Raw genomic sequence first — 23,158 nt, 5'->3', positions numbered from 1 at the left:
AGCAGTCCGCTGCCGCCCCAAGCCTCCCGCACCCGGCAGGAGGTCCCGCCGGGTGCGCGAGGCTTGGGGCGGCAGCGGACTGCTTGCGCGCACCGAGAAGCTTGGGGCCAGCTGAGCTCAGCCCGCCCCAAGCTTCTAGGTGCGCGCAAGCAGTCCGCTGCCGCCCCAAGCCTCGCGCACCCAGCGGGACCTCCTGCCGGGTGCGGGAGGCTTGGGGCGGCAGCGGACTGCTTGCGCGCACCGAGAAGCTTGGGGCCAGCTGAGCTCAGCCCGCCCCAAGCTTCTAGGTGCGCGCAAGCAGTCCGCTGCCGCCCCAAGCCTCGCGCACCCGGTGGGACCTCCTGCCGGGTGCGGGAGGCTTGGGGCGGCAGCGGACTGCTTGCGCGCACCGAGAAGCTTGGGGCCAGCTGAGCTCAGCCCGCCCCAAGCTTCTAGGTGCGCGCAAGCAGTCCGCTGCCGCCCCAAGCCTCGCGCACCCAGCGGGACCTCCTGCCGGGTGCGGGAGGCTTGGGGCGGCAGCGGACTGCTTGCGCGCACCTAGAAGCTTGGGGCCAGCTGAGCTCAGCCCGCCCCAAGCTTCTAGGTGCGCGCAAGCAGTCCGCTGCCGCCCCAAGCCTCGCGCACCCGGCAGGAGGTCCCACCGGGTGCACGAGGCTTGGGGCGGCAGCGGACTGCTTGCGCGCACCGAGAAGCTTGGGGCGGGCTGAGCTCAGCTGGCCCCAAGCTTCTCGGTGCGCGCAAGCAGTCCGCTGCCGCCCCAAGCCTCGCGCACCCGGTGGGACCTCCTGCCGGGTGCGCGAGGCTTGCAGACACTCGCCCGAAGCAGGGGGAGCCCTCCAGAGGGCTCCCCGTGCTTCGGGCGACAGGCTGCCGCCCCAAGCCTCGCGCACCCGGTCGGACCTCCTGCCGGGCGCGCGAGGCTTGCAGGCATTCGCCCCATAAGACGCACCCCGATTTCCCCTTCATTTTTGGAGGGGAAAAAGTGCGTCTTATGGGGCGAAAAATACGGTACTTTTCTTCTTCTTCTCATGTCCCAGTATCTGCAGAAGCAAAAGAAACTTTATTATGTGCCAATTACAAGATCACTCCAGATCTTTCCTTCAACATTGCTAAACCATAGAGGGCTGAAAAAAATCTCAGAATAGAGAGCTAACTTTTGCCTTCATCTTCATCTCTGGTTTGGACTGCTAGGCTTTGGAGTTTCCTAACTTACTGGTTTGGGGGGACTTCAACGTCCATGCTGATGCCGCCCCCTCCTCACAGGCTCTGGTCCTGCTGTACTCCATGGCAACACTAGGGCTTTCCCAGTTTGTTTTGGGCCCCACACATCAAGCAGGCCCCACACTGGATTTGATCTTTGGCGCAGGTATAGATGTGATCATGTCCTCCCTTGTAGAAGTGCCATGGTCTGATCACTACGAAAGCTCATATAAGCAGACATGAGCATCACACTACTTACAGGCTTTCCTGGTAGTGAGAAAATCTGTCCTCAAGTGTACTACAGTCATACCTCGTTACGTTTGCTTCATAATACGCTTTTTCAGGTTGCGTCCCACGGCGACCTGGAAGTACCGGAAAGGGTTACTTCCGGGTTTTGCCACTCGCGCATCAGCACAAAATAACATCACACTCATGCGCAGAAGCGGAGAATCCTGACCCGTGCATGCGCATATGCGGGTTGTGTTCCTTTCAGATTGCGAACGGGGCTCCAGAACGGATCCCGTTCGCAACCAGAGGTACCACTGTAATCAGAATTCACAGTTACATCATACATCACGGTGCTTTTCACAATTAGGAACACAAAATGCAAAATTACATGCTTGCTCTGTTTCAGGCACTTTCAAGATAATCGTTTATTTACTGTAGGTAAAAAGCTAGTATACAGATTGGGGATCCCTTTAAATTTCAACTACAGTTAAACGCCATCTAGTAATTTCTGCTTTCAATGTTAACCAAAAATTTCTACATACCTGCTCCACTATTAGTGTGTTCTGTTATTCAAAACAAAAAGGTCAGTCTTTTATTTGTTCAATGCATAATATTTACATTGTGAATGGAGCTAGAACAAGCAATGGTAAAGAGGTAATAAACTTTAAAAAGCCAGTTTATATATTTTACAATAATGTGCTAATCAGCATAATTGTATATAAAAATTAAAACATAGTAGAGCTTCCTACTACAGAAGTCGTAATTGGTTGAACTGTAGTAATTACCTGCTAACAATTTACATGCAACACTTGTTAAGATTGACAACTGATTTTTGTTTAAGTGTTAAGTTGATTAATGGCATGAGACACAATTTTAACTTGTGTACAAACAGAAATTGAAGTCTGCAACCAAGAACTGTACTCATCACAAGCCTCTTCCAAAAAAGGGGGGGGGGGAATGATAAAATGTTCTCATCATACAACAAATGTTATAAAGGCAACATACAAGAAGAATGTACCTGGATGGCACAAACTCCATAGAAGGAAAGGTCAGGCACGCACACATGCACACCTTTTTTTATAGGAGGCCCATCTTTCCACCAAGAGGCAGTGGCTGAAAGCAAATGATAGAAAGCCAGATGCACAACTAAGTCAGATTTGGAAATTTACTAAAATGTGCTTGAGTGTTAATATACAATTCTATATACAGACCACACTGGAATGTATCCCACCCCTTTGCAAAACAACCAGACTTTTTGATACTAGCCTTAGGATTCAGTTATTTTTAAAGTAAACAAACAAAAACTCAATAAAGAGTTACATGAACAGCAAAATGCACGAGATGGCTGAACTATTTATTGAGTCGATCTGGGGATATTTCTGCTTTAGAAATTGATTGAGCACTTCCACATGTATGTCTAGGAAGAAAGGGGCAATCAACTAGGTTTTGTTGTGGCACCAATCACCACTCCATTTCAGCAGGATTCTGTGCGAGGTTCCAAAATAACCCTCAGTGATTTAACGGAACCTGTTCAACTGCACTCCAAAAGGCTCACTTCGGGCGATTCCAACATGCCTTCGTGATTTTAGCCAAGGATAAAATGCTGCACTTCGTTGAGGCAGATGATACAGTTGGATCAACTTGAAACCAGATGCTTGATTCCCTCCTGGGATGTGCTTTCTGCGTGAAACCATCCCAGTGGAAAAAAAGAGGGGTACAATAAAAACCTAGACACAGTAACTTAGATCGGATACGAAACAGAATGTCAATGTGGCCGTCAAGCATGTTGAAGAGCAGGAAGCTCTCTTGAACCAGCAGAATCCTGTAGTAGACACCCACACACACACGGAGAAACAGAACACACCACCTACCGTTCCCATGAACAAAAGCTTGAACAAGAGCTGATTTTCATCATATGAAGAGAGGTACAAGATGACAGAAAACATGAATCGTCAATAGAAGATAAACTGATTGACATGAAATGGGGAAAAGAACACTTGAGCAGTCTGATTGCAGTTATTTTGTGAAGGCTGCTACTACAGCCCACAGGACCTCATTTGTGTTGGCCTTCATACATTCGACTTCAGGGTCTAAATCCAGGAGCTGCCGCACTCTCTTTGTGGCTAGGTCATACTGCTCATCCAAAAGGGGGGCAAAAGCGTTCTCAAGGACATCTGATGCATGGGCTAAGTAAATGAGAGCCAGCAAGCGCTTGTCCATGCGGTGGGGGTCATTCACCCATCTGTCAAGAACAGCTTCTTGAACTTTCTTGATGAGGCGCTGCTTAATGTTGTTGTTGGTGAGAGGGTGTGTGGTCATGTCAAAGAGGAGAAAGTTCTGTTTCTCTGTAGTCAAAACCCCCTTTTCCACCAGGTTTTTGGCTAATCGTTCACGTACGTTTCGTAACTGGTAGTGCAATTTTAATGGATTCCATGTCTCACCTAAAATAAGGCAAAAGAACAAACAAGCCCCTGAATGTTTTGCTGGTATTCTGTTGGTTAGCAAGGGTAAATGAGACAAAACAGGACACAGTAACACAGCAAGAGAGGCAAAAATGCAGTATTAATTGTCACGTTAGGTAGAGAAAGAATGCTTCACTTACTGACCAGCTGCTAAGATGATCCACAGAGCAGCTTGCAAATAATACTTTGGATGAGGAGTTCCATGCTTCTAAACTAGCTAACAAGGAATGACTCCCTAAACTATTCCCCAAATAAACCTCAAAAATTTCCCGCAGGATGAAATAATTTTCCCTGAAGTTTGTCACCTATTCTAATGTCAAGAAAAACCTTCTGCACAAGGCAGTCAATTTGTACCATGTCTGCTTACAGTGAGCTGTGTTGAGACAAATATGGTGACCATCTAAAGGGGGGGAGGGAATCAAAGCTACTATTTGGAATATTCACCAAATATTTAAAAAGCTTTTTTATGAAGGTTGAAGAAAACGGTGAAGGGCAGTTGCCTGTTTATCAAAACTAGAATGAAAAACAAAATGGAAAAACAACAGTCTCCTAACATTCGAAATACTTGCTAGCTTCTGAAATAAACTGGTATCTGTCTTATCGGAGTTCATTGAGGATAGAATCTTCATTTGAAGTTTATTCTATGCATGTTTCTGAAGTGTATGGGGTGTTAAGGGATGGCTAATACCTCTGCTGGAGGACACACCACGCTCCTTTTGTGGCAGTTTGTCTACCTCTGCTTCACACCCCGTACTCCGCTCTCAACTTCCTAGAAGCTGACAGCATGCAACAGTGGCCACACCCCGGGAAACAGCTTTGATCGGCCAGCTAAACTAGGTCAAGGTAGTCGATGGGTCTCAAACCCTTGGTGAGCTAGGGACTTCCCCTGCATGCGAAGATATGCTTCAGCAGATTGAACAGATGAGACCAACAGTGGGTCCTACAGTCAAGAAGGCAGTAGGGCTGGGCAATATCTGATGAAAACACCACGATATATCACCAGCTAATTATAACGATATTTCGATATATCACAATACGTATCTACAGTAGCAGAGGTCCCGCCGTACCTCCCCGCAGCGGTGGAGGGTGCGCTGCGCTTCCCTGCAGCAGCAGAGGGCCTTGCCACACCTCCCTGCAGTGACAGAGGGTCCCGCCATACACCCCCGTGGTGGCGGAGGGTGCGCCACACTTCCCAGCAGCAGCCAAGGGCCTTGACAAGGCTCCCTGTGGTGGTGGAGGGTGAGAGCAAAGCTGGAGACACCATGCCTGCAAATGTTTTGCAGAGTACCTGTAAAGTATCCTTCAGCTGAACTACCCCCTGGAAAGCTGATCCTTTTGTTCACTGGGTATATTGCCTTGTTGAAACACTTATCACAATGTTATTTTAAAACTGGTATTCAATGGTATGGTGATTTATTGCACAGCCCTAAAAGGCATTTACTGCACATGCTGTAGAGGGAACTAAGGAACAGATGGGGCTGGGAGAAAGAGAACTCTGATCCTTCACTGTCTTGCAACTATACACATTCATGAAAAAGGCTTCAGAAGTAAACCCCAAAGAAAAATCCATACTTGCTGCCTTGTAGGACACCTTTAAGAGAAGAAAAGGCTAAGAAATAAACCCTTTACAAATCCAGAGTGAGACCCTAAGACAGTTGGGGGCTCCTTGTGTGCTCTCTTCCAGCAACTTCTGCAGTCAAGCTGGTGCCAAACACATTGCTCTGCTTTCCTTTGGACCACATCAGAAAGGGCAAGAGGGAGTCTTGCCATCTGGGGAGCCCAGGACCTCCATACACATTGCCCAGGCTTGTGTCCTGAAGAAGTAATTTTGGTACTGGCTAATGCAACAGAAACAATGGAGGAGGCAGCAGTTACGAGTTACTAATCTCTGCACCCACAGCAGGTGCTGTAATTCTCCAATGGTTTGTCTTCACCCCCAGAGGTACACTCCATTGTCTATCGAGGTAAAAGGGTGCCAACAATAAAATTTCATTTCTATTAAGTGACACTACCTGCACCTGCTAAAAGAGACACTGTAGAAAAAGTCACCAACCAAATGAAAACCTCCAACCAAATTAGTCTCATGAACAAAACATTTCTAAAATGCCCCCCAATATACTGTGTGCTACAAGAGAAGACATAGGGCATGCATTGGCTCAAGGTGTTGTGAACCCTAAGACAAGAAATGAAGGAAATGCATATTTGCTCCAGCAAAAATAAAGTGAACATTGAAAATAGATTTTTTTTATCCATTTTGATTTTCCACAGTAGCTTGGCGACACCTTGTGACCAAACCTCCTAACTACAAGGAACTGTGAACAAGCAATTCAGACAACTATTTTGCATTCAGAAATTGTAACTCTTCGGAGATTTGTGTAAATGTTTTACAGGACTCACTTTCTTATGATATGCAGAAGCGATGGTACATAAAGCTATCAGGATATTTTATCAAATATCATATTAGTTTGCTTTAAGACTGAACATGTTTAGCCAACATGTCACCCCTGTTAGCAGTACCAGCACCCCGTGGAATATGAGGGGTGGTGGCATGCTGAGAAGACTTTCTCTGTGATGTAATGTCTCCCCTACCAGCTGCTCCTGTATGAGGTATAGTGCAGTATGCTTTCTGTCAGCTGGTTAAAGCACACCTCTGTGGCTTTGGGGATGATGGACTGAGATTAAGTGAATGTTGTCCTTTCTGCTGTACTCTTAGTGCTGTTACAGTTTTAATTAAAGTTCTTTTATATTGTAATTTTTTATTGTAACCCATTCCGAGACCATGGGAAATAAATAAATAAATATTCTGCAAAAGCAGAACTCATTATGAAAGGCCATTATTGCCCACTGCGAGTACCAGTCCCACCCTGAGGCTGAAGTCTGCTGACGTTGCTGACCCAAGAGGGTCAAAGCATGTCAGAAAGCAGATGGACTTTGAAAAGGAAACCAACCCAAGAAGTTGTTGCCAGCGTGCTGATGCTAGGAAGGAATCACATGCAACTGAGAGTCCAAGTTTAGTTCCTATCAAGGCGGTAAGCCCATACCTGGTCTGTACCACTTCAGACTGTGGGTATGGCTACTCTATATACATAAATCAATTCCTGCTCAAAGAAAGACAGCATGCCAGGGAGAAGCCTGGGCTAGAATCCTTCCCCCTGATATTCTACATTTATACATGGAGGGGATTGCAGGGAGAACATTCAATCATGAGATCCCTAACCCCTGTCTAAAGTGGTACAGACCAAAATTTATTTTTTCCTTGAGTGAGAACTTCAGTGGGAATTAGGATGACATTTCCATTTGCAGTAATGCTTCTAGCATAATGATTTGGGGGTTTGTCACACACAAAGGAATGCAAGTATGGAAATATGATTAAAAATTCTGCACAAAGGCATTGCAGGTTTTAAAACTAAGAGCACAACACACCCACAGAGTACATTTGGAAATGTATAGAGCCTAGTGTTCAGTAGAAACCACCAGGGAACTGCAAATGGTTTCCAGGAGTCAGGGGTAGGGGACCTCGTACCAATCGCTGCTTCCTTTTTGTTCCCAGGCAGCTTCTCTGCTCCACCCCCACCCCAAATTCCCACACAAATATCAGTGTCTCATCTTCTTTTCTGGCTCTCTTCCATTCACATCTCCAAATACTCTAATTTTGGAACCAGAATTGTGCAAAGTTTTCCCTAAGTGCTTACAAGCATTCTCTCACTGATCTCAGCTAGACTATTTTGCTAGTATTATCTACAATTGTACTAATCCCCTTTTATGGTTTGAAGGGTTGAGGAAGCAAATTATTTACGAATTACCTTTTGCATATCTCAAGGTGATATACAAAATAAAATAAAAGTAACTAAAACAGTTAAAACAGCACAAAATACCATATTACCGTATTTTTCCGTCTATAAGACGCCCCCTATTTTTGGGAACTCAGATTTAAGAAAATGGGGGGGGGAGAATGCCCCCTAATTTTTGACATTATTTTTTAGGGGGGGGGGACTAGTCTTATACACAGAAAAATATGGTAACTGCTAGACAACAGTTCAGGACTGGATTCAGATTTCAACAAGAGGCTCATTCAGTGCTCACCTCACCTCTCTGAATGACTATTACAATGTCGGCTGTACTGCAAAAATTACTTAATTTAAGAAATGAACTTCAAGAACAGAATCTGATTTTCTTGAAAACCATAAACATTGCCTCTGCCAGAAAAGCTCCAGGTTTCTCTCATTTTCATTAGTCTCTCTGTTCTTCCTCTCTACTGCTGAACAGCCAAAGCAGGAGGGAACACAGGAATGTGTCACCAAGATATAAATATGCAATCCTAAACTCATTCACCAGGGAGTAAGCCCCACTAAATTCACTGGAACTAACTTGACCACATGAACATTACTACTAATCAACATGCTGCAGACATAGGATATTTAATGAAGATGGAAGAATATTAGTATAAAAAGAACGAAGAGTGGGAAATAAGAGCCAAGTACATACATACTGTGATCACAGTAGTCAAAATACAAAAGGCGCAATTCACCTGACTAAACTTGTGTGTTAAGATTTCCAGAAGTAATTAACACTGACCAAATCTCCCACACCCTCCCACCGCTGAATCTAAACCTGGTGATCCTGTATGCTGCTAGACGGCAGCTTAATTCTACTCCAGAGATAGCAAGAGTATTAACTATTTCCTTCCACCATTCCAACACTGCCATCCCCAAATTTATTCGACGGAACACGTGTTTAAATGTGATCTTCACAGCACCCAAAGTTGTTACTCATAATTTGGACAGAAGGCATCACTTGATAAGGAACTTATCAAGCACTATGCTTGAAAACTCGCTCCTTAAAACCAGTGATGCATGGCGGCCCAAAAGTTTCTTAAACATTAAAAATTGTTAATTTCCAAAGATTTATCTTACCACTAAGCAGCTCTATCCAGTTCTGCACTGTTTCAGGAGGCTGTGTCTCCTTAATGTGCTTCAGAGCTTCATCAAGTAGAACATCCCCTGTAGGAGCATCTGATTTGCAGATCACCTGATAGGAAATATAAGAGTTCACTTCACTCCATCACCTCAAACTTTTGCTTTTAACTTTTTAAGCACCAAGTGGAGAAAAAGTGTGTCTCAGTACTACTTTTTATATCTTGAGGCTCAGTGTTGCAATATTCCCATTTCTTGAACCAATGCCATTGTTTTTTGGAAACCAAACCAAGTATCTTGCTTTTGAAAAGGAAAACATCTGAATCCATGGGAAGGCAATGCTTCATATATACCACCCCATTCAAGTCAACCAAGAAATAAAAGTCCCAAACCATTCCCTCTAGGTACATTAGAATCCTTTTTTATTTAGACAAATAGTTACTTCATGAAGAACACATTATATTAATAGCATACTACTTTCTGTTGCAACCTGAAACCACGGCATACAGGGCATATGGAGTCACATTTACCTCAAAAAATGCCCAGAAAAAATAAATACAGAGAGATAAGAGAGCTCTCCAATTTAAGCACTGGAACTTCCAAAGCTGCTGCAGAGGGAAAAACAGTGCCAATGGAGAGACATAAGAGAGCTACACACAATATCCAGGCAACAAATGAAAAATCAACCAAATAGATTCATTATATTTTTACTGTTATTTTTATTCATTAGAATGCTCTGAGCTAGGATTATCAACCTGTATAAGTTACCACTGTCACCCTTTTTCACCATAATGTTCTAGTTCCCTAAAAGGCTGTAGGTGATGCAGATATGAACCCATATCACCTCCCTTGACAGGAGAAAAATAATAATCTCCCTGCCACCCTAAAGTCCCTTGCATATGGACAGCAAACAAAGTTATGGAGATTTGTCTGGAATGTCTTCTGTTCCCTGGCCCCCTGTACATAATACTTAAGAGAGGACAATCTGTCAATAAACAATAATCCATTCCTAAACACACGCTTTGTAGTCATAGACATAATTAGAATGCTTCTCAGAAGCAATAATTCCAATAAAAGCCACATTAAATGTCTGTTAAATTTTTTTTGATGATGAAATAATTCCTTTAACAGACATTTTATTTGACAACAATCAAGCTCACTATAAATTTATATTATGGGGGACAGCAACAAAAAATGCCAAAATACTAAATTTAATAGACGTCATTATTTGGAGCATAGAAATGCTAATTCTCTCATTAGATCTGTGCTCTCACTGCTTGAGCTCCAATTCTTCTGGGAAGCCAGTATCTGGCTATTATGGCCTGGCTAATGAATGTTTATTAAGTCCTTCACAACACTGAGGGAAATTTATACCATCAGATGGAAGAACATATCAGCCAGAATGCATAGAATAAAAGCCAGTCAGAGGTTCAATAGAAACTTGGTTTCTAAAGAATGGCCTAAGCATAAAACATAGGAGGATAATCCAACTAAAACATGCTCAGTGCAGACCCATTGAAATTAGTGGACGTTAATTGTCCATTGATTTCAACAGATGTATGTGGCATATGACTAACACTGGATGCCACCCAAACTCTTGTAGTATCAGCTTTAATATACCTAGATACATATTATTTATTTGGTATATGTGGTCCAATAATATGCACTTTGCTACTATGTATGAGCAACTCCACTGATTAGCACAAAATTAAAATATGATGGCGGAAGCTTTTTAAAAAGCATAATACATCATTTTAAGCAAATGTCTTCTCTTCATTTAGTACAAGGTTACGGCATGTTAGTAGTTATTTTGGAAAAAGCTTTCAGTACCTACAAGCAATAAAAAATAATTTGGAAACCAAACAAGGAGATTATACAGACAAACACACACCCCCCAATTTACATGGGGATATGTTCTGAGGCACCACATGCATACGTGATATTGCGTATAATTGAGGCACCCATTGGAAAAACCTGCAAACACCCTTTAAACCTCTGAAAACCCTAGGAAAACCCTTTAAAAAACCAGCACATGGCTGGCGACCTTGGCAGTTGCAGATGTGCTGGCAGATGATGCTGCCCAGATCTCCTTCTCCCAGATCTTGACGGCATGGATGCTGGACACACTCCTACACATTCCTGCCAAACCTGTGTGCCACAGCACACCCATGCCTTCTTGTAAACAGTCCAGCACTTTCAGTTTCTGCTCTAGTGTGGAACCAGTCGCTGCTTCTTGGGTTTGGGGTTTGTCAGCACCTGAGGAAGGTGATGATGCCTCAAAACACCTCTCCCCAAAAGCTAAAAAAAATCATGACTTAAAAAGGCTCTCCCCAAACCCACAAAAGATCTATTTTTTTAAAAAAACAAACCTCAAATACGTTCACCAGACATTCCTCCTCCCAAAACTCCTCCAAAGTTTGTGACAATTGCTCTCTCACAACCTCCTTCCTTAAACTCCAACTCGCCACAATTATGGCCAATAAATAACGTAGCTTTCAGGTCTGACTCTCCTTAAAATCACCTATGTAAAATATTCTAGAAATAGTCAAGCAAGCTATTATATAACCGTGGTATTTCAAGGAACATTCCTGCATTTCTGGCACACCAAAGAATCTTGGAAGCTCTATGGGGAAGGGAGCAGATCCATTTCAAGATAATCATAACTAAATGCAGCTGAACATAAGCAGTAACTGTCTACTTACACAAAGACACAATTCTTAACAGCGAGGTAGTGTGGAAACCTTTCAAAACATGCTTTTTTAAAAAGGTGAGCAAAAGATAATATTGACAGGGCAGACTGCGCATACAACAGCATTTTTTCATCACAAGATCTCCTCAGAAAAAATTAATTGCCTTCACATAATGCCAACAAAATCAACCGCAAAGAGCAACATAGACTGATTCATCTCCATAGTAGGCCCTGGATTCAGCAAATTGCATAAGCACTACATGTTTAATATTAGATATGTGGCTTAAGGAACTTAAAATTGATTAGATACAAGCGTTCTTGCCATCTCTTTACAAATACTGAATTGAGTATGTAAAAGGCTTGGTACAGTTTGAAGAACTGTATGGGATATAATTTTTAAGACCTTCATGTCATTTTACCCTCCGATTCTTACCTTTCTAGTTAACAAACTTTTGCGTCTCATTCCAAATGCCTCCAGGTGAAGACGCCCTCTCAGTGCTAATTCAATTAACATGCAGCCACGCAGCCCAGAGGAAATGCAGTCATTCCAAAATGATGTATAACCCTGATGGGAAAAAAGTCTCTGTAAGTTTTCTTTTATCCATGTAAAAATAAATAATATTCATTATAACACTTTCAGACAAAAAGAAGAAAAAGAAATCTGCCCTCTTGACATGCTCCAAAATAGCTAAAGAATTTAAGAATAAACTAAATACTGAAGAACATATCCAAGCTCCCCCCCCCTTTTGACTTCTAAAGTATAGTGATAAAAGCTTTCTAACAAGCTTTCATGAAATGTGATTCATCTTTACAGAGATTTTGAACTTTACTCCAAAATGTTAAAATATTGATTTCTTTCAATTTAGGCAGTCTAGTTTGAATGAAGTGGGTCTATTTTCTAAGAGCTGGAAAACAGACTTTTATTTTCAGTTCACATGTAATTCCAACTCAACCCATGGCTTAGCCCTGTGAAGCGTGGCAGTAGGAGTGCAGCAGCTGAAAGCTTTGCTCTGAGAATCCATACTTTTGTTTCTTTGTGCTAAGTCATGGTTTGTGCTAAGTCATGGTTTGGCTGAGAGTTGCATGTGACCTGGACCAGACATCTCAAAATATACTTGTTTCAAATGGTTCATTTTACCAGGTTTAGGATTATGCATTGCAGGGGGTTGAACTAGATGACCCTTGGGGTCCCTTCCTACTCTACAATTCTATGGTTCTGTGGTAAATAGTTGCAGGAGTCACAAGTTCAGGAAAAACAAAGAAGCTTCAAAACAGGTATACTTCTTGCTTCACAAGAATTTGCAGTTAAAGCCACAAAACTTCACATGCTGAAATACTTTATTCTGGTTGAAGGAAATTTAAACCAATAAAATAAACACTATCAAACTAGCTCTAACATTATCCTTACAATGCTGGCCAAGGAATTTTTAACACATCTTTTCCTCTTTCCACAAAATAACATTTTATCATTTCAAAATGCCTGCTTTTCAAACCAAAACATTAAAATACTCTGGAAGCAGTGTGTGTACACCTTCAAATATGCTGTCAAAATAAAAGAGATGTGATGTGAAAGTTTTTGAATTTCACTGGGGCTGTTCAGTACCCTCCTTGACTGCCTTTTTTGTGAATGGAATGTGTTCTTGAATTGTGATGCCTCTTGCTTGTCTGAATGGGGTGTGTGTGTGTAAAAAAACCGACTTTTGTATGGCTGGGATGCATGTAGCCTACTGGAGAAAGCTAAGAGCCATATCTATGCTTCATTCAACTTTGCCTCTAACCCAGCCATCCCACTCCAAATTTACCTTGTAGTCCAAAGAAAGATTTTGCAAACTATTGTGGTTTTTAAAATGTTTATTAGTTACAAATTTAGTCTACCTGCTAGATTATTTTTTATTGACGATAGGTACAGCGCAGCATCCTCAGGCAGCAAGCACAGCATAAATTTCTAATTACAACAAAAAGATGAATCTTTTACCTAAATCCACAGGTACAACAAACCTCTATGCTCAATTAAGACTCTGCACATCTGACTCTAAATTAAGACAGGTCAGAAAGCTCTATGTTGGAAGTTTAAAACAAAGAAAGATGTTTATACCTAAAGTAAAGGCAATCATAATGACAAAAACTCAAGTATTAATGAAAAAGTTCCTGTTAACTCACAGTAGAATCCAATGCACTGCTAAGACAATTATCTCATCAATGTAAGGATTTCTGCTTGTGCAACTACCTTGTGTGCACCCTAAATCTGTTCTGGGGGCACCCCTAGCCCTCCACAGAAGAGGTGCAAAGGGAGATGTATTTCCTACTGATTTTGCAATACAAAACTACAAGTATATGTGAGGCATATACTTGTAAAAGCTCCGCAAATTGAACAGCTGAGAGGCTATCAGATGTTGTGGACCACCACTTTCACCAACACAGAGAGAGGTCTACAGGCAGTGTTCAAAACTCCCATTGTTCTAGGTGCATTTTTAGACAATCAATTTCATTAGTGCGAGCAGTTTCTGAGCTCTGGGCGAAGTACTGCACCTAAGATTTCAGATTAAAACTGCGGTGTGGAAAGAAAGGAGGACCTTTTTCTGCCTCCCCACTTCCAGCTACTCTCTGAAGACTGGAGAAGAGGCCCTCTTAAGAATATTATGGGGGTAGGCAGGGGAAAGATCCACTGAATCCAAAGTCCCCTCATTGCCGAGACACAACCCTGGAGCTGCTTATCTCTCTCAGTAAAGTCACTGTAGTTGTTATCTCTCTCACTAAAGTCAATGGTGGAGCAGGAAGGGGAATTTTTAAAGAGCCATGACAGGGGGTGGAATCCACCCTCCATCTTTTGCCCTGACTGGCATGAGCTATCAGGGCGGCTTAGGAAGTGGTGGCTTCTTTGCCACAGAATCTTCTCACCACATTAGGACTGTCTTAACTCGGAGAATTCAGTATGTTAGGAATGAAATCGCAACCAGCAGAATTACATGAACTGCAAAATTAGCTGCCTGCATCGTAGTCTTAATTTGCATGAAGACAACCTAAAAACGATGAGAAAGGAAATGTCACAGCCCAAGAAGTAAGCAAAATAAAAGTGAATATTAATCTGAGGAACAAACAGTCAACAACTCAAATATTTCAGTTTAAATACTTCTGTTTGTTGGAGGAACTTCTGAGCTATCGCTGAGTGAACACTTAGTAATTATATGCATGCCATCATGAGTTTCATGGTGGAAGAAAGTTGATATAATGTAAGAAAATAAATATAAATATTTATACAGCACACTAAATTAACAGTGTACTGTACTTTGATTGTTTATTAAATGTAGGACAAATGCATGCGCTAAGGCTACAACCTGATGCACTTTCTGGGAATAAAGCCCCACTGAGCTCACTGGAGTTCATTTTTGACACAAATGCCTGGTTCACATGTCACACTAACCCAAACCATTACTTAGCACAACCATGCAAGCGCTCAGGCTTCCAGGAAGGATAACACAGGGGTTTTGCTTCTCCCCAATCGTTTTGCTCCTGTACTATGCTACGTTACAGTATAGTTTAGTGTGTCATCCAAACCTGGGTTTGTGGTTTAGCTCTCTTGACTTACCATGAGTCATAAACTAAAAACACACTTTGATTACACAGCTACACAGACATGCTTCATGAGCAAAAAAAAAGGCAAATACAAATTATGGAAGCAAAGTGTATCTGAGTAACAAGTTGAAGAACAACTTTCAAGCTCCGAACTTGAGTCAAAACTACACTAAAATTATTCAAATACTAAAACTTCTCTCTCACTCTCTCTCACACACACAATCATGATTTTTCTTCCCTCAGGCCTCCCATTGTCATATCTATTCAGCACTTTGCTGTGAAAATAATATGCCTCTTCCCTCACTCTGAGATGCAATTCCTCTTCTCCACTGGCTTCCTGTCCAAATCACAGATGCTTTACAAGCTCCTTCAAAACCCTTCATGCCCCCACTCTGCCCATCCTTATCTCTCTGTGTTTATTTCCCAACACATCCCTGCCTGTGACCTTCGCTCACCGAGATCCACCTCCCTCAGCATCCAAAGGTCTCCTGATCCCTGAAATGACTCTGTCCAGTTTTCTTTGCTGCCTCTTGTCTCAAACTGCCTTCCAGAAAGAATGTCTCTGTGCAGCCACCTTTATCTCCTTTAAATCCTTCTCCAAAACTCATCATTTCTAGGAAGCCTTTAGATAAGCGCATTAAGATCAACAATGAAACTCAGTTAGTTTTTGCTATGACCTGATGCTTATTGGTATGTGGCAACACAGAGGTAAACATTTTCACTTCAGGCACCAGTATTGTAGAATGAGCTCCCTGCTGAAAAACAAAAGGCCCCATCAGTATTGGCATTCCACAGAGTACTGAAGACACACTTGTTTAAACAAGCATTCCCCTGATCTCCTTACTTGAACCTCCGGCTTTAACTGTTTTAATTTTTGTTTTAACTCTTTAAAGGACTTATTTTAGTGTACATTTAAATTATGTGTGTTTATTTTACTGTTTTGATAAAAATATTTTATTGTGTATTTTATTTATGTGTACAGATTTTTTTGCAATTGATTTTATACTTGTAATCTGCCTAGAAGCCACTTTGACAATTAAGCAATATATAATTCATCATGGTCACACACACACACACCCTTGCCCCAGTCCTGGATGCCCTACTATAACTAAGCCAAAGCATGTGTAACTAAAGTAATCATGTATTATTCCTCTATTGTATCCTGTCTATACTTCCTGTAATAAGCCCCTTGGAGTAAGGAAGGACCTGTCACAATTATTTTGTATGCATACAGATAGCACTATAAATAATAATAGCAACCCCCACCACCCTGCAATATTGTAGTGTTTGTCCCTTTCAGCTGAAAGCACAGTTATCTAAGAACCACCTTACTCTGAGGGAAGCAGCTATCAGAAAGACACCCCCCCAACTTGCCTGATCCATTTTATTAGTTTTAATCCAACACCTACAAATTTGGTGTTTGAAGAACACATTATCTGGATGCAAAGTAGTAGTACTCCTTCTGTCATCTTTGGGACAGTGTCCTTCTATTGAAAGTTGTGCTACTTTCTTCTCCAAAACAATTCTCTCCCCATACCATTATAACAAGCAAAATATTTTGCTTTATATATTTTCACTGTTCATTCTTTTGACAATGGAAGCCGAATAAAAAGGTTGTGTATAACAGCAAGAAGAGCAGTGCAATTCTTTCATATCCTTGATGAATCAATGAATGATGAATCTATGAATCTGATCTTATGCTTTGGTTTACACAGTAGTTGCTGCAGTTAAGAGATACTGCAAAGATATATTTCTTGCTGGAAAGAGGAAAAACTGGTTCAATCTTCACGGGGGTCAGTGCAGACTAACACATGATAGCACATTACAATGACTAGGAGCTGCAAAAAGGTTTCCTCCTTCTGCTCAGCAGTAGAAGGAATTTATGACTGTGACCTGTAAGGAAATCTTTGAATCGCTAATAGATGGCTAAGCTGTAACTTTCTGTATTCCAGGTAAATTCACCTCCACACCAAGTCTCTGTGTCTAAGGTTTTGTGCACATTATTCATCATCACCTTTGTTAAAGCTTTGCTTTCAACAATAAACAAATTAAAGCATTTAACACAAAGCCATTTGTGTTATTCAAATCAGTCAGTTTTACTTTTAATAGAGATAGTAACAAAACAGAAGGCTTTTTTACTTTTACTTTGCTTTGACATTCCTTAGGGTTATTTTATTCCAGCAAGAAGGGGTTACTTCTTGTCATTAATATACTGTTCACTATTAGTACAGCTGCAACATTTAGCCAAGTGTTAATGAACCAAAGGGTTCGTATGTGAGCAGCAGAAAAGAATTACATACCCTTCACTGTGCATCTCTCATGCGCACCAAAGAATGCCATCAGTTTCCTGCAAACTGTAAATTCACTTTCACTAGGATAAGGACCTGATGCCTACAAAGTGCCACAACTGGTGTGTCATTGTACCATCTTTTAAGAAATAATAGACTAGCAGTTCTTCAAAGATGGAAAGCTTGCCTTCAAAAATCCCCAAGGTGTTACTGGACTTTATCCAACAGAAATTAGTATTACAAGCCTACAGTACATAAGTCAGACGGGGGACTGTGATATCCCACTGCTGAAGATGCAACTCACTGGAGATTATTTAGTTCATATAAAGCTTTCATTTCTGGAAGAGCTTCATTTCAATCACAATATGGCATGGGGAAGGCCTAAAGAATGTGCTTGGCTCAAGCTGCAGGTTTATCTTTGTTTAGCTCATACAGTATTGGGCTATTTACCTATGATTTAGGCCATATATATTAGGAGTGAGGAGCTTAGGGCAGCTGAAAGATGGTTAATAGAAGGTTGCCTCTTAGCCATGAAGCTTAAAGGGCCTAGTTCAGCAGAAGACCTACATACTGTCTCTATATCTCACTTTTTAACACTCTCTCTCTGAACACACCCCTTTGTGGCTTCCCTTAATTACAAGAAATCTGAAAAAACAGAAGATTAATACCTTGCATAAGACATTATAGAAACAAATAAAAATGAATTTATAAATCTCAAGATGCTATGCGTGCCTTATATGAACTGTACACATATGCTTGCACTGTCAAAATAGTCTGCAAATAAGTAATAACTAATGACAATAGGGACGCGGGTGGCGCTGTGGGTAAAAGCCTCAGTGCCTAGGGCTTGCCGATCGAAAGGTCGGCGGTTCGAATCCCCGTGGCGGGGTGCGCTCCCGCTGCTCGGTCCCAGCGCCTGCCAACCTAGCAGTTCGAAAGCACCCCCGGGTGCAAGTAGATAAATAGGGACCGCTTACCAGCGGGAAGGTAAACGGCGTTCCATGTGCTGCGCTGGCTCACCAGATGCAGCTTTGTCACGCTGGCCACGTGACCCGGAAGTGTCTCCGGACAGCGCTGGCCCATGGCCTATAGAGTGAGATGGGCGCACAAACCCCAGAGTCTGTCAAGACTGGCCCGTTCGGGCAGGGGTACCTTTACCTTCACCTTTAATGACAATAAAGCTTGACTTCATATTGCAAAATAAGTACAGTATTTGTTCCAGAATTTGGAAGCAACCACAAAGGACTGACATCTATTATCTGAAATTCATCAGAACAAACAGTACTTTGAGGACTGGACTACAATCATTATTGTTAACTGAAACTCAGAATACATCAACCAACCACAACAATCTTGCTTATTAGAGAAGTTTGCAATGGCTGGATCCAGTCATCAAATTATGCTTTGACAACTGGAAACACCTCCTTAGCTTGCATATGCCTCCCTCCCATAGTTTAGATAACCCAACCTAAAAACTCTAATCTAAACTCTAATGAGCCTGTAACATGTTTTTCATTATAACTTAATAAAAACTACAGCAGAAACCCCCAAAAGCCTGGAGATGAAGTATAGGGTAATGTACAGCGGCCAAGCTACAAGTGGATGACTTTTCCAAAGATTAAAGAACTCTGGGAAAGAGTGCATCTGAGCATGATCCTTTATGTAAGCCCATGCAAATACACTGTGGGGTCAAAATAGAAGCCAACAACTATCATGAAAAAGGCAGTAAGTTTTATTCTACACATTAAAAAAATTACCCATGCATTTGATAAAAGCATTCCCTTTCTCGGCCAAATGTACCCATAACATCAACCAGAGCTCCATTACTTTGCAAAATTCTGAAATAGCACCTTACAATCTGCAGCAAAGGTTTACAAACTTTTCCTCTACTAGGTATCCTAAAGAGAGTATCTTGCTCAAGATAGTACTACACTCACTAATAAGCCTGTAGCATGTCAACCAACCCATTCTGCCTATCCAAGTTTGTTTCTTAAATGATGTAAAATGTTTATAAGCATACCCTGTGAGTCATGTGTTTTTCTGGAAAAGAAGTACATTTTAACTTTGCAAAAGGTGTTTTTTAAAATTCCTAAATAGCCATATGAACTGCAGCTGGAACACTAGTTATACCACTTGTTACGTTCTTTCAGGATACGCCCTGCGGCGACCCAGAAGTAACGGAACAGGTTACTTCCGGGTTTCGTCACCCGCGCATGCTCAACATGACGCCACGTGCATGCGCAGAAGTGGTGAATTGCAACCTGCGCATGTGCAGACACAGGTTGCGTTCTGCTCATGTTGCGAACGGGGCTCCGGAACGGATCCCATTCGCAACCAGAGGTACCACTGTATAAGAAATTCTCAGACGACTGTTATGGCCCAGTTGTTTCAATTTACTGCACTAGCAAGTAGGTGCTTAGAATGCAGCATACCAACTAAGCCAGTACACGGTTCCAAAACATAAATGTTCAAAAAACCCAGCTATTAACAGTATTCCTGTCTGAGAAAGTCCAACTACATGGACCTCTGCTCTTAAGAAACTTGATGCCCCTAAGCCAACTTCTACTGAGGGGTTTCAATGCAACTTTGCTGTTTCTCTTGCCCCATTAAGCCCTTCTGCCAAATGCAAAAGCTTTTCACCAGAATGTCCTCCTCCAGTTTTGCTGACACCCCCACCTTCCCTAACCCCCCCTTTACATCTAATCTTAAAACCATTAGCTGCCTCAGTTTCAGTCATACCTGATAAGTTATACCTGGAAACACTTAGCATAAAACTATGAGCACTCAACTAGCATGTCCCAGTACACGGGTAGGAGGCGGTGGCTGATGCCCACTTTCAAATTCTATTCCATCTTCATATCCTGTTCTTCTCGCAAGATTCTTCTTCTTCTTCTGTATTTCTCATATCTGATTTATTGCCATATACAGTGGTACCTCGGGTTAAGTACTTATTTCGTTCCGGAGGTCCGTTCTTAACCTGAAACTGTTCTTAACCTGAAGCACCACTTTAGCTAATGGGGCCTCCTGTGGCTGCCGCGCCGTCGGAGCACAATTTCTGTTCTCATCCTGAAGCAAAGTTCTTAACCTGAAGCACTATTTCTGGGTTGGCGGAGTATGTACCACTGAAGTGTATGTAACGCAAGGTACCACTGTACAGTATCGCAGTTTTGAGAACTGGACTGAAAGCTGCAGTGGGAGGAAGGGGTTGCCTTGCAGACAACATGGCATGCTGGGGAGTGTGTGTCTTCTATTTCCCTGCCAGCTTTCTGGCATTTTTTTTTTTTTAACTTCCATCCTGACACTTGTGTCTCGTTCGTTTTAATTTGTTTTTAGGGTGGCCCTGAAAAGCAGCATGCAAAGCCCTGGGCACAACTACTTTTGTTTGTGTGTGTCCAGAGACGCCCGCCTACCTTAACCCCTAATCACATACACTACACCAGTGTTTCCCAACCTTGGGCCTCCAGCTGTTTTTGAACTACAATTCCCATCATCCCTGACCACTGGTCTTGCTAGCTAGGGATGATGGGAGTTGTAGTCCAAAAACAGCTGGAGGGCCAAGGTTGGGAAACACTGCACTACACTACACAACACAACACAACACAACCAGACAGCCAAGGAGCCCCTCCCCCTCCCCCCGTAGCAACCTCCAGGCCCCTCGACCGACACCACCCCTCACTTTGGCCTCATAATCCCGCCCCCCAGGCAACCCTGGGGGGGGGGAGGCCTTTCATGTCCCCTCCTCACCTCACAGACACCCCACCCCACCTTCCCGGGCCCACCCCGCCACCTTCCCCCGCTGGCCGGGCTGCGGGCCCCGCACCTCTCGGTCCTTGAGGCCCAGCAGCAGCACTTCCTCCATGAGCGTGAGGCGCGTTTCCTTGGAGTCGCCCTTCTCGTCGTCGCCCTGCTCGTCCCGCCGGCCTTCTTCCTCCGCGCCTCCTCCGCCGCCACCCCCGCCACCCCCGCCGCCGCCCCCGGACGCCCGCTCTTTGTCGGCCGCGGCGGCGGCGCTGCGAGAGGCCTCGGTCCGGCGCTGCACTAGGCCCGAGTTTCGCTGGGTCAGGGAAGTCATGGCGGCGGCGGCGGGGGCGGCGGGGGGCCCCGGGAGGACCCTGCTGGAAAGGCTGGGGCTGCGGCCTCCCTGCCGCCGCTCTCGCTCGCTCGCTCTCTCCGCTTCCCCCGGGGCGGCCCGAAGCGCTCAGGGAGGGGGAAGGGAGGGAAGGGAGCGGGGGAGAAGGAGCTGGGCCAGCCGGGCTCCCCCTGCGGCACCAGCGGCGGCGGCGGCAGGAGCACCTTCGCCTCCAATATGGCGGCGCGGGCTGACGCGCCAGCAGCTATAGCGGCGGCGGCGGAGGATGTGGCAGGAGGAGGAGGAGGAGGAAGACTCTGGAGGCGCCGGAAAGAGAAAGATGGGGGGCGGGGGCGGAGAGGAAGTTAAGTCGGCCAGTCAGTCGGCGGCTCAGAGGCAGCGGAGGTAAACTCTGAGGTAAACTCTTCCCCGCGCCAGGAAGGGGGAGCGTGTTTTTGTTTCTGTATCTTTTGTTGGAGTCGCTTTTTAAAACTTTTTTTTCATGGTGAGGAGCACCTTGTGAAGGAAAGCGAATATGCAGTATACTCTCTTTTTTTGGACGAACGTGAACACACACACACATGCCCAGGGCATTTTGGCACCCGAGGCAGACCCCAAAATGGCGCCCCCATTCCCTCACACCAGCTGAGGGAAGAGCTACATCAGGGGTCAGCAACCTTTTTCAGCCGTGGGCCGGTCCACTGTCCCTCAGACCATGTGGGGGGCCGGACTAGATTTTGAAGGGAAAAAATGAACGAATTCCTATGCCCCACAAATAACTCAAGAGATGCATTTTAAATAAAAGGACACATTCTCCTCATGTAAAAACACGCTGGGCCGGATTGAGAAGGCAATTGGGCCGCATCCGGTCCGTGGGCCTTAGGTTGCCTACCCCTGATCCACATCAAGGGGAAGAAAAAGCTACATCGGGATCTGCGGATACTGCCTCAGTTGCCTCCTTTTACCTCATGGGTGGGTTGGCCCTGAATGAATACAGTGGTATCTCAGGTTGCATACGCTTCAGGTTACGGACTCCTCTAACCCAGAAATAATACCTCGGGTTAAGAACTTTGCTTCAGGATGAGAACAGAAATCGTGCTCTGGTGGCACGGCAGCAGCAGGAGGCCCCAATAGCTAAAGTGGTGCCTCAGGTTAAGAACAGTTTCAGGTTAAGAATGGACCTCCGGAACGAATTAAGTACTTAATAATTTATAATAATAATAATAATTTATTATTTATACCCCGCCCATCTGGCTGGGCCTCCCCAGCCACTCTGGGCGGCTTCCATAAAAACCAAAAATACAGTAAAAACCAAAAATACAGTAAAAACCCAAGGTACCACTGTATTGTCATGGAGATCTGCTGCCCCTGCGGATCCGGCTGCCTGAGGCAGTCGCCACACCTTCCCTCCTGAGTGGGCTGGCCCTGCACACACCACATTGCTCAAGGGGAGCAAGTCAATTCACTGCATAAAAATGCCTCTTGAGCATATAGTGCACACCCCAGAGAGTTTGGGCATCCTGTATTGTTCTCCTCCTGGGCCCTGCTTTTGTGATCATGTTGTTTCAGCTCCAGTGTTATGGTTGACTGTTTTAGCCCCTGTGATTTGCATCAAATTTTTATTGTGCTGGTCTCCTCGCACATTTATTGTGGGTTGAATTTCATGGAATGCCTTTGGATTTCCTTGTTCCAGTACTGTATTGCACTGTTTAGGAGTGAGCAGTGAGGTGGCCAAG

General features: G+C 43.7%; 1 protein-coding gene across 1 annotated transcript; it reads right to left on the bottom strand.

Annotated features, from left to right (window-relative positions):
• Window positions 1-1,824: 1,824 nt before the first annotated feature.
• On the bottom strand, window positions 1,825-21,532 carry GOLPH3 (golgi phosphoprotein 3). Its single transcript, XM_081213168.1, has 4 exons — window positions 21,174-21,532; window positions 11,926-12,057; window positions 8,804-8,918; window positions 1,825-3,869 (listed from the first exon to the last, which is right to left on the bottom strand). The coding sequence occupies exons 1-4, from the start codon at window positions 21,423-21,425 to the stop codon at window positions 3,445-3,447; spliced, it is 924 nt and encodes a 307-aa protein (XP_081069294.1). The 5' UTR covers window positions 21,426-21,532; the 3' UTR covers window positions 1,825-3,444.
• Between the last annotated feature and the right edge of the window lie 1,626 nt (window positions 21,533-23,158).

Source organism: Podarcis bocagei (genome assembly GCF_964188305.1).
Source record: "Podarcis bocagei genome assembly, chromosome: 11".
In the NCBI taxonomy this organism is placed as follows: domain Eukaryota; kingdom Metazoa; phylum Chordata; class Lepidosauria; order Squamata; family Lacertidae; genus Podarcis; species Podarcis bocagei.
Note: the sequence above shows the minus strand (reverse complement) of the source record. Positions and strands in the feature narration are given on the sequence as shown.

What these genes read in the sequence shown, in the direction of transcription:
- GOLPH3 (XM_081213168.1), bottom strand. Translation starts at nt 21,425, where the DNA reads ATGACTTCCCTGACCCAGCGAAACTCGGGCCTAGTGCAGCGCCGGACC. An exon ending in TGGGCCTCAAGGACCGAGAG is followed by an intron (nt 12,058 to 21,173) that starts GTGCGGGGCCCG and finishes TTTTCCCATCAG; the next exon opens with GGTTATACATCATTTTGGAA. An exon ending in CTGGATAGAGCTGCTTAGTG is followed by an intron (nt 3,870 to 8,803) that starts GTAAGATAAATC and finishes GCCTTATTTTAG; the next exon opens with GTGAGACATGGAATCCATTA.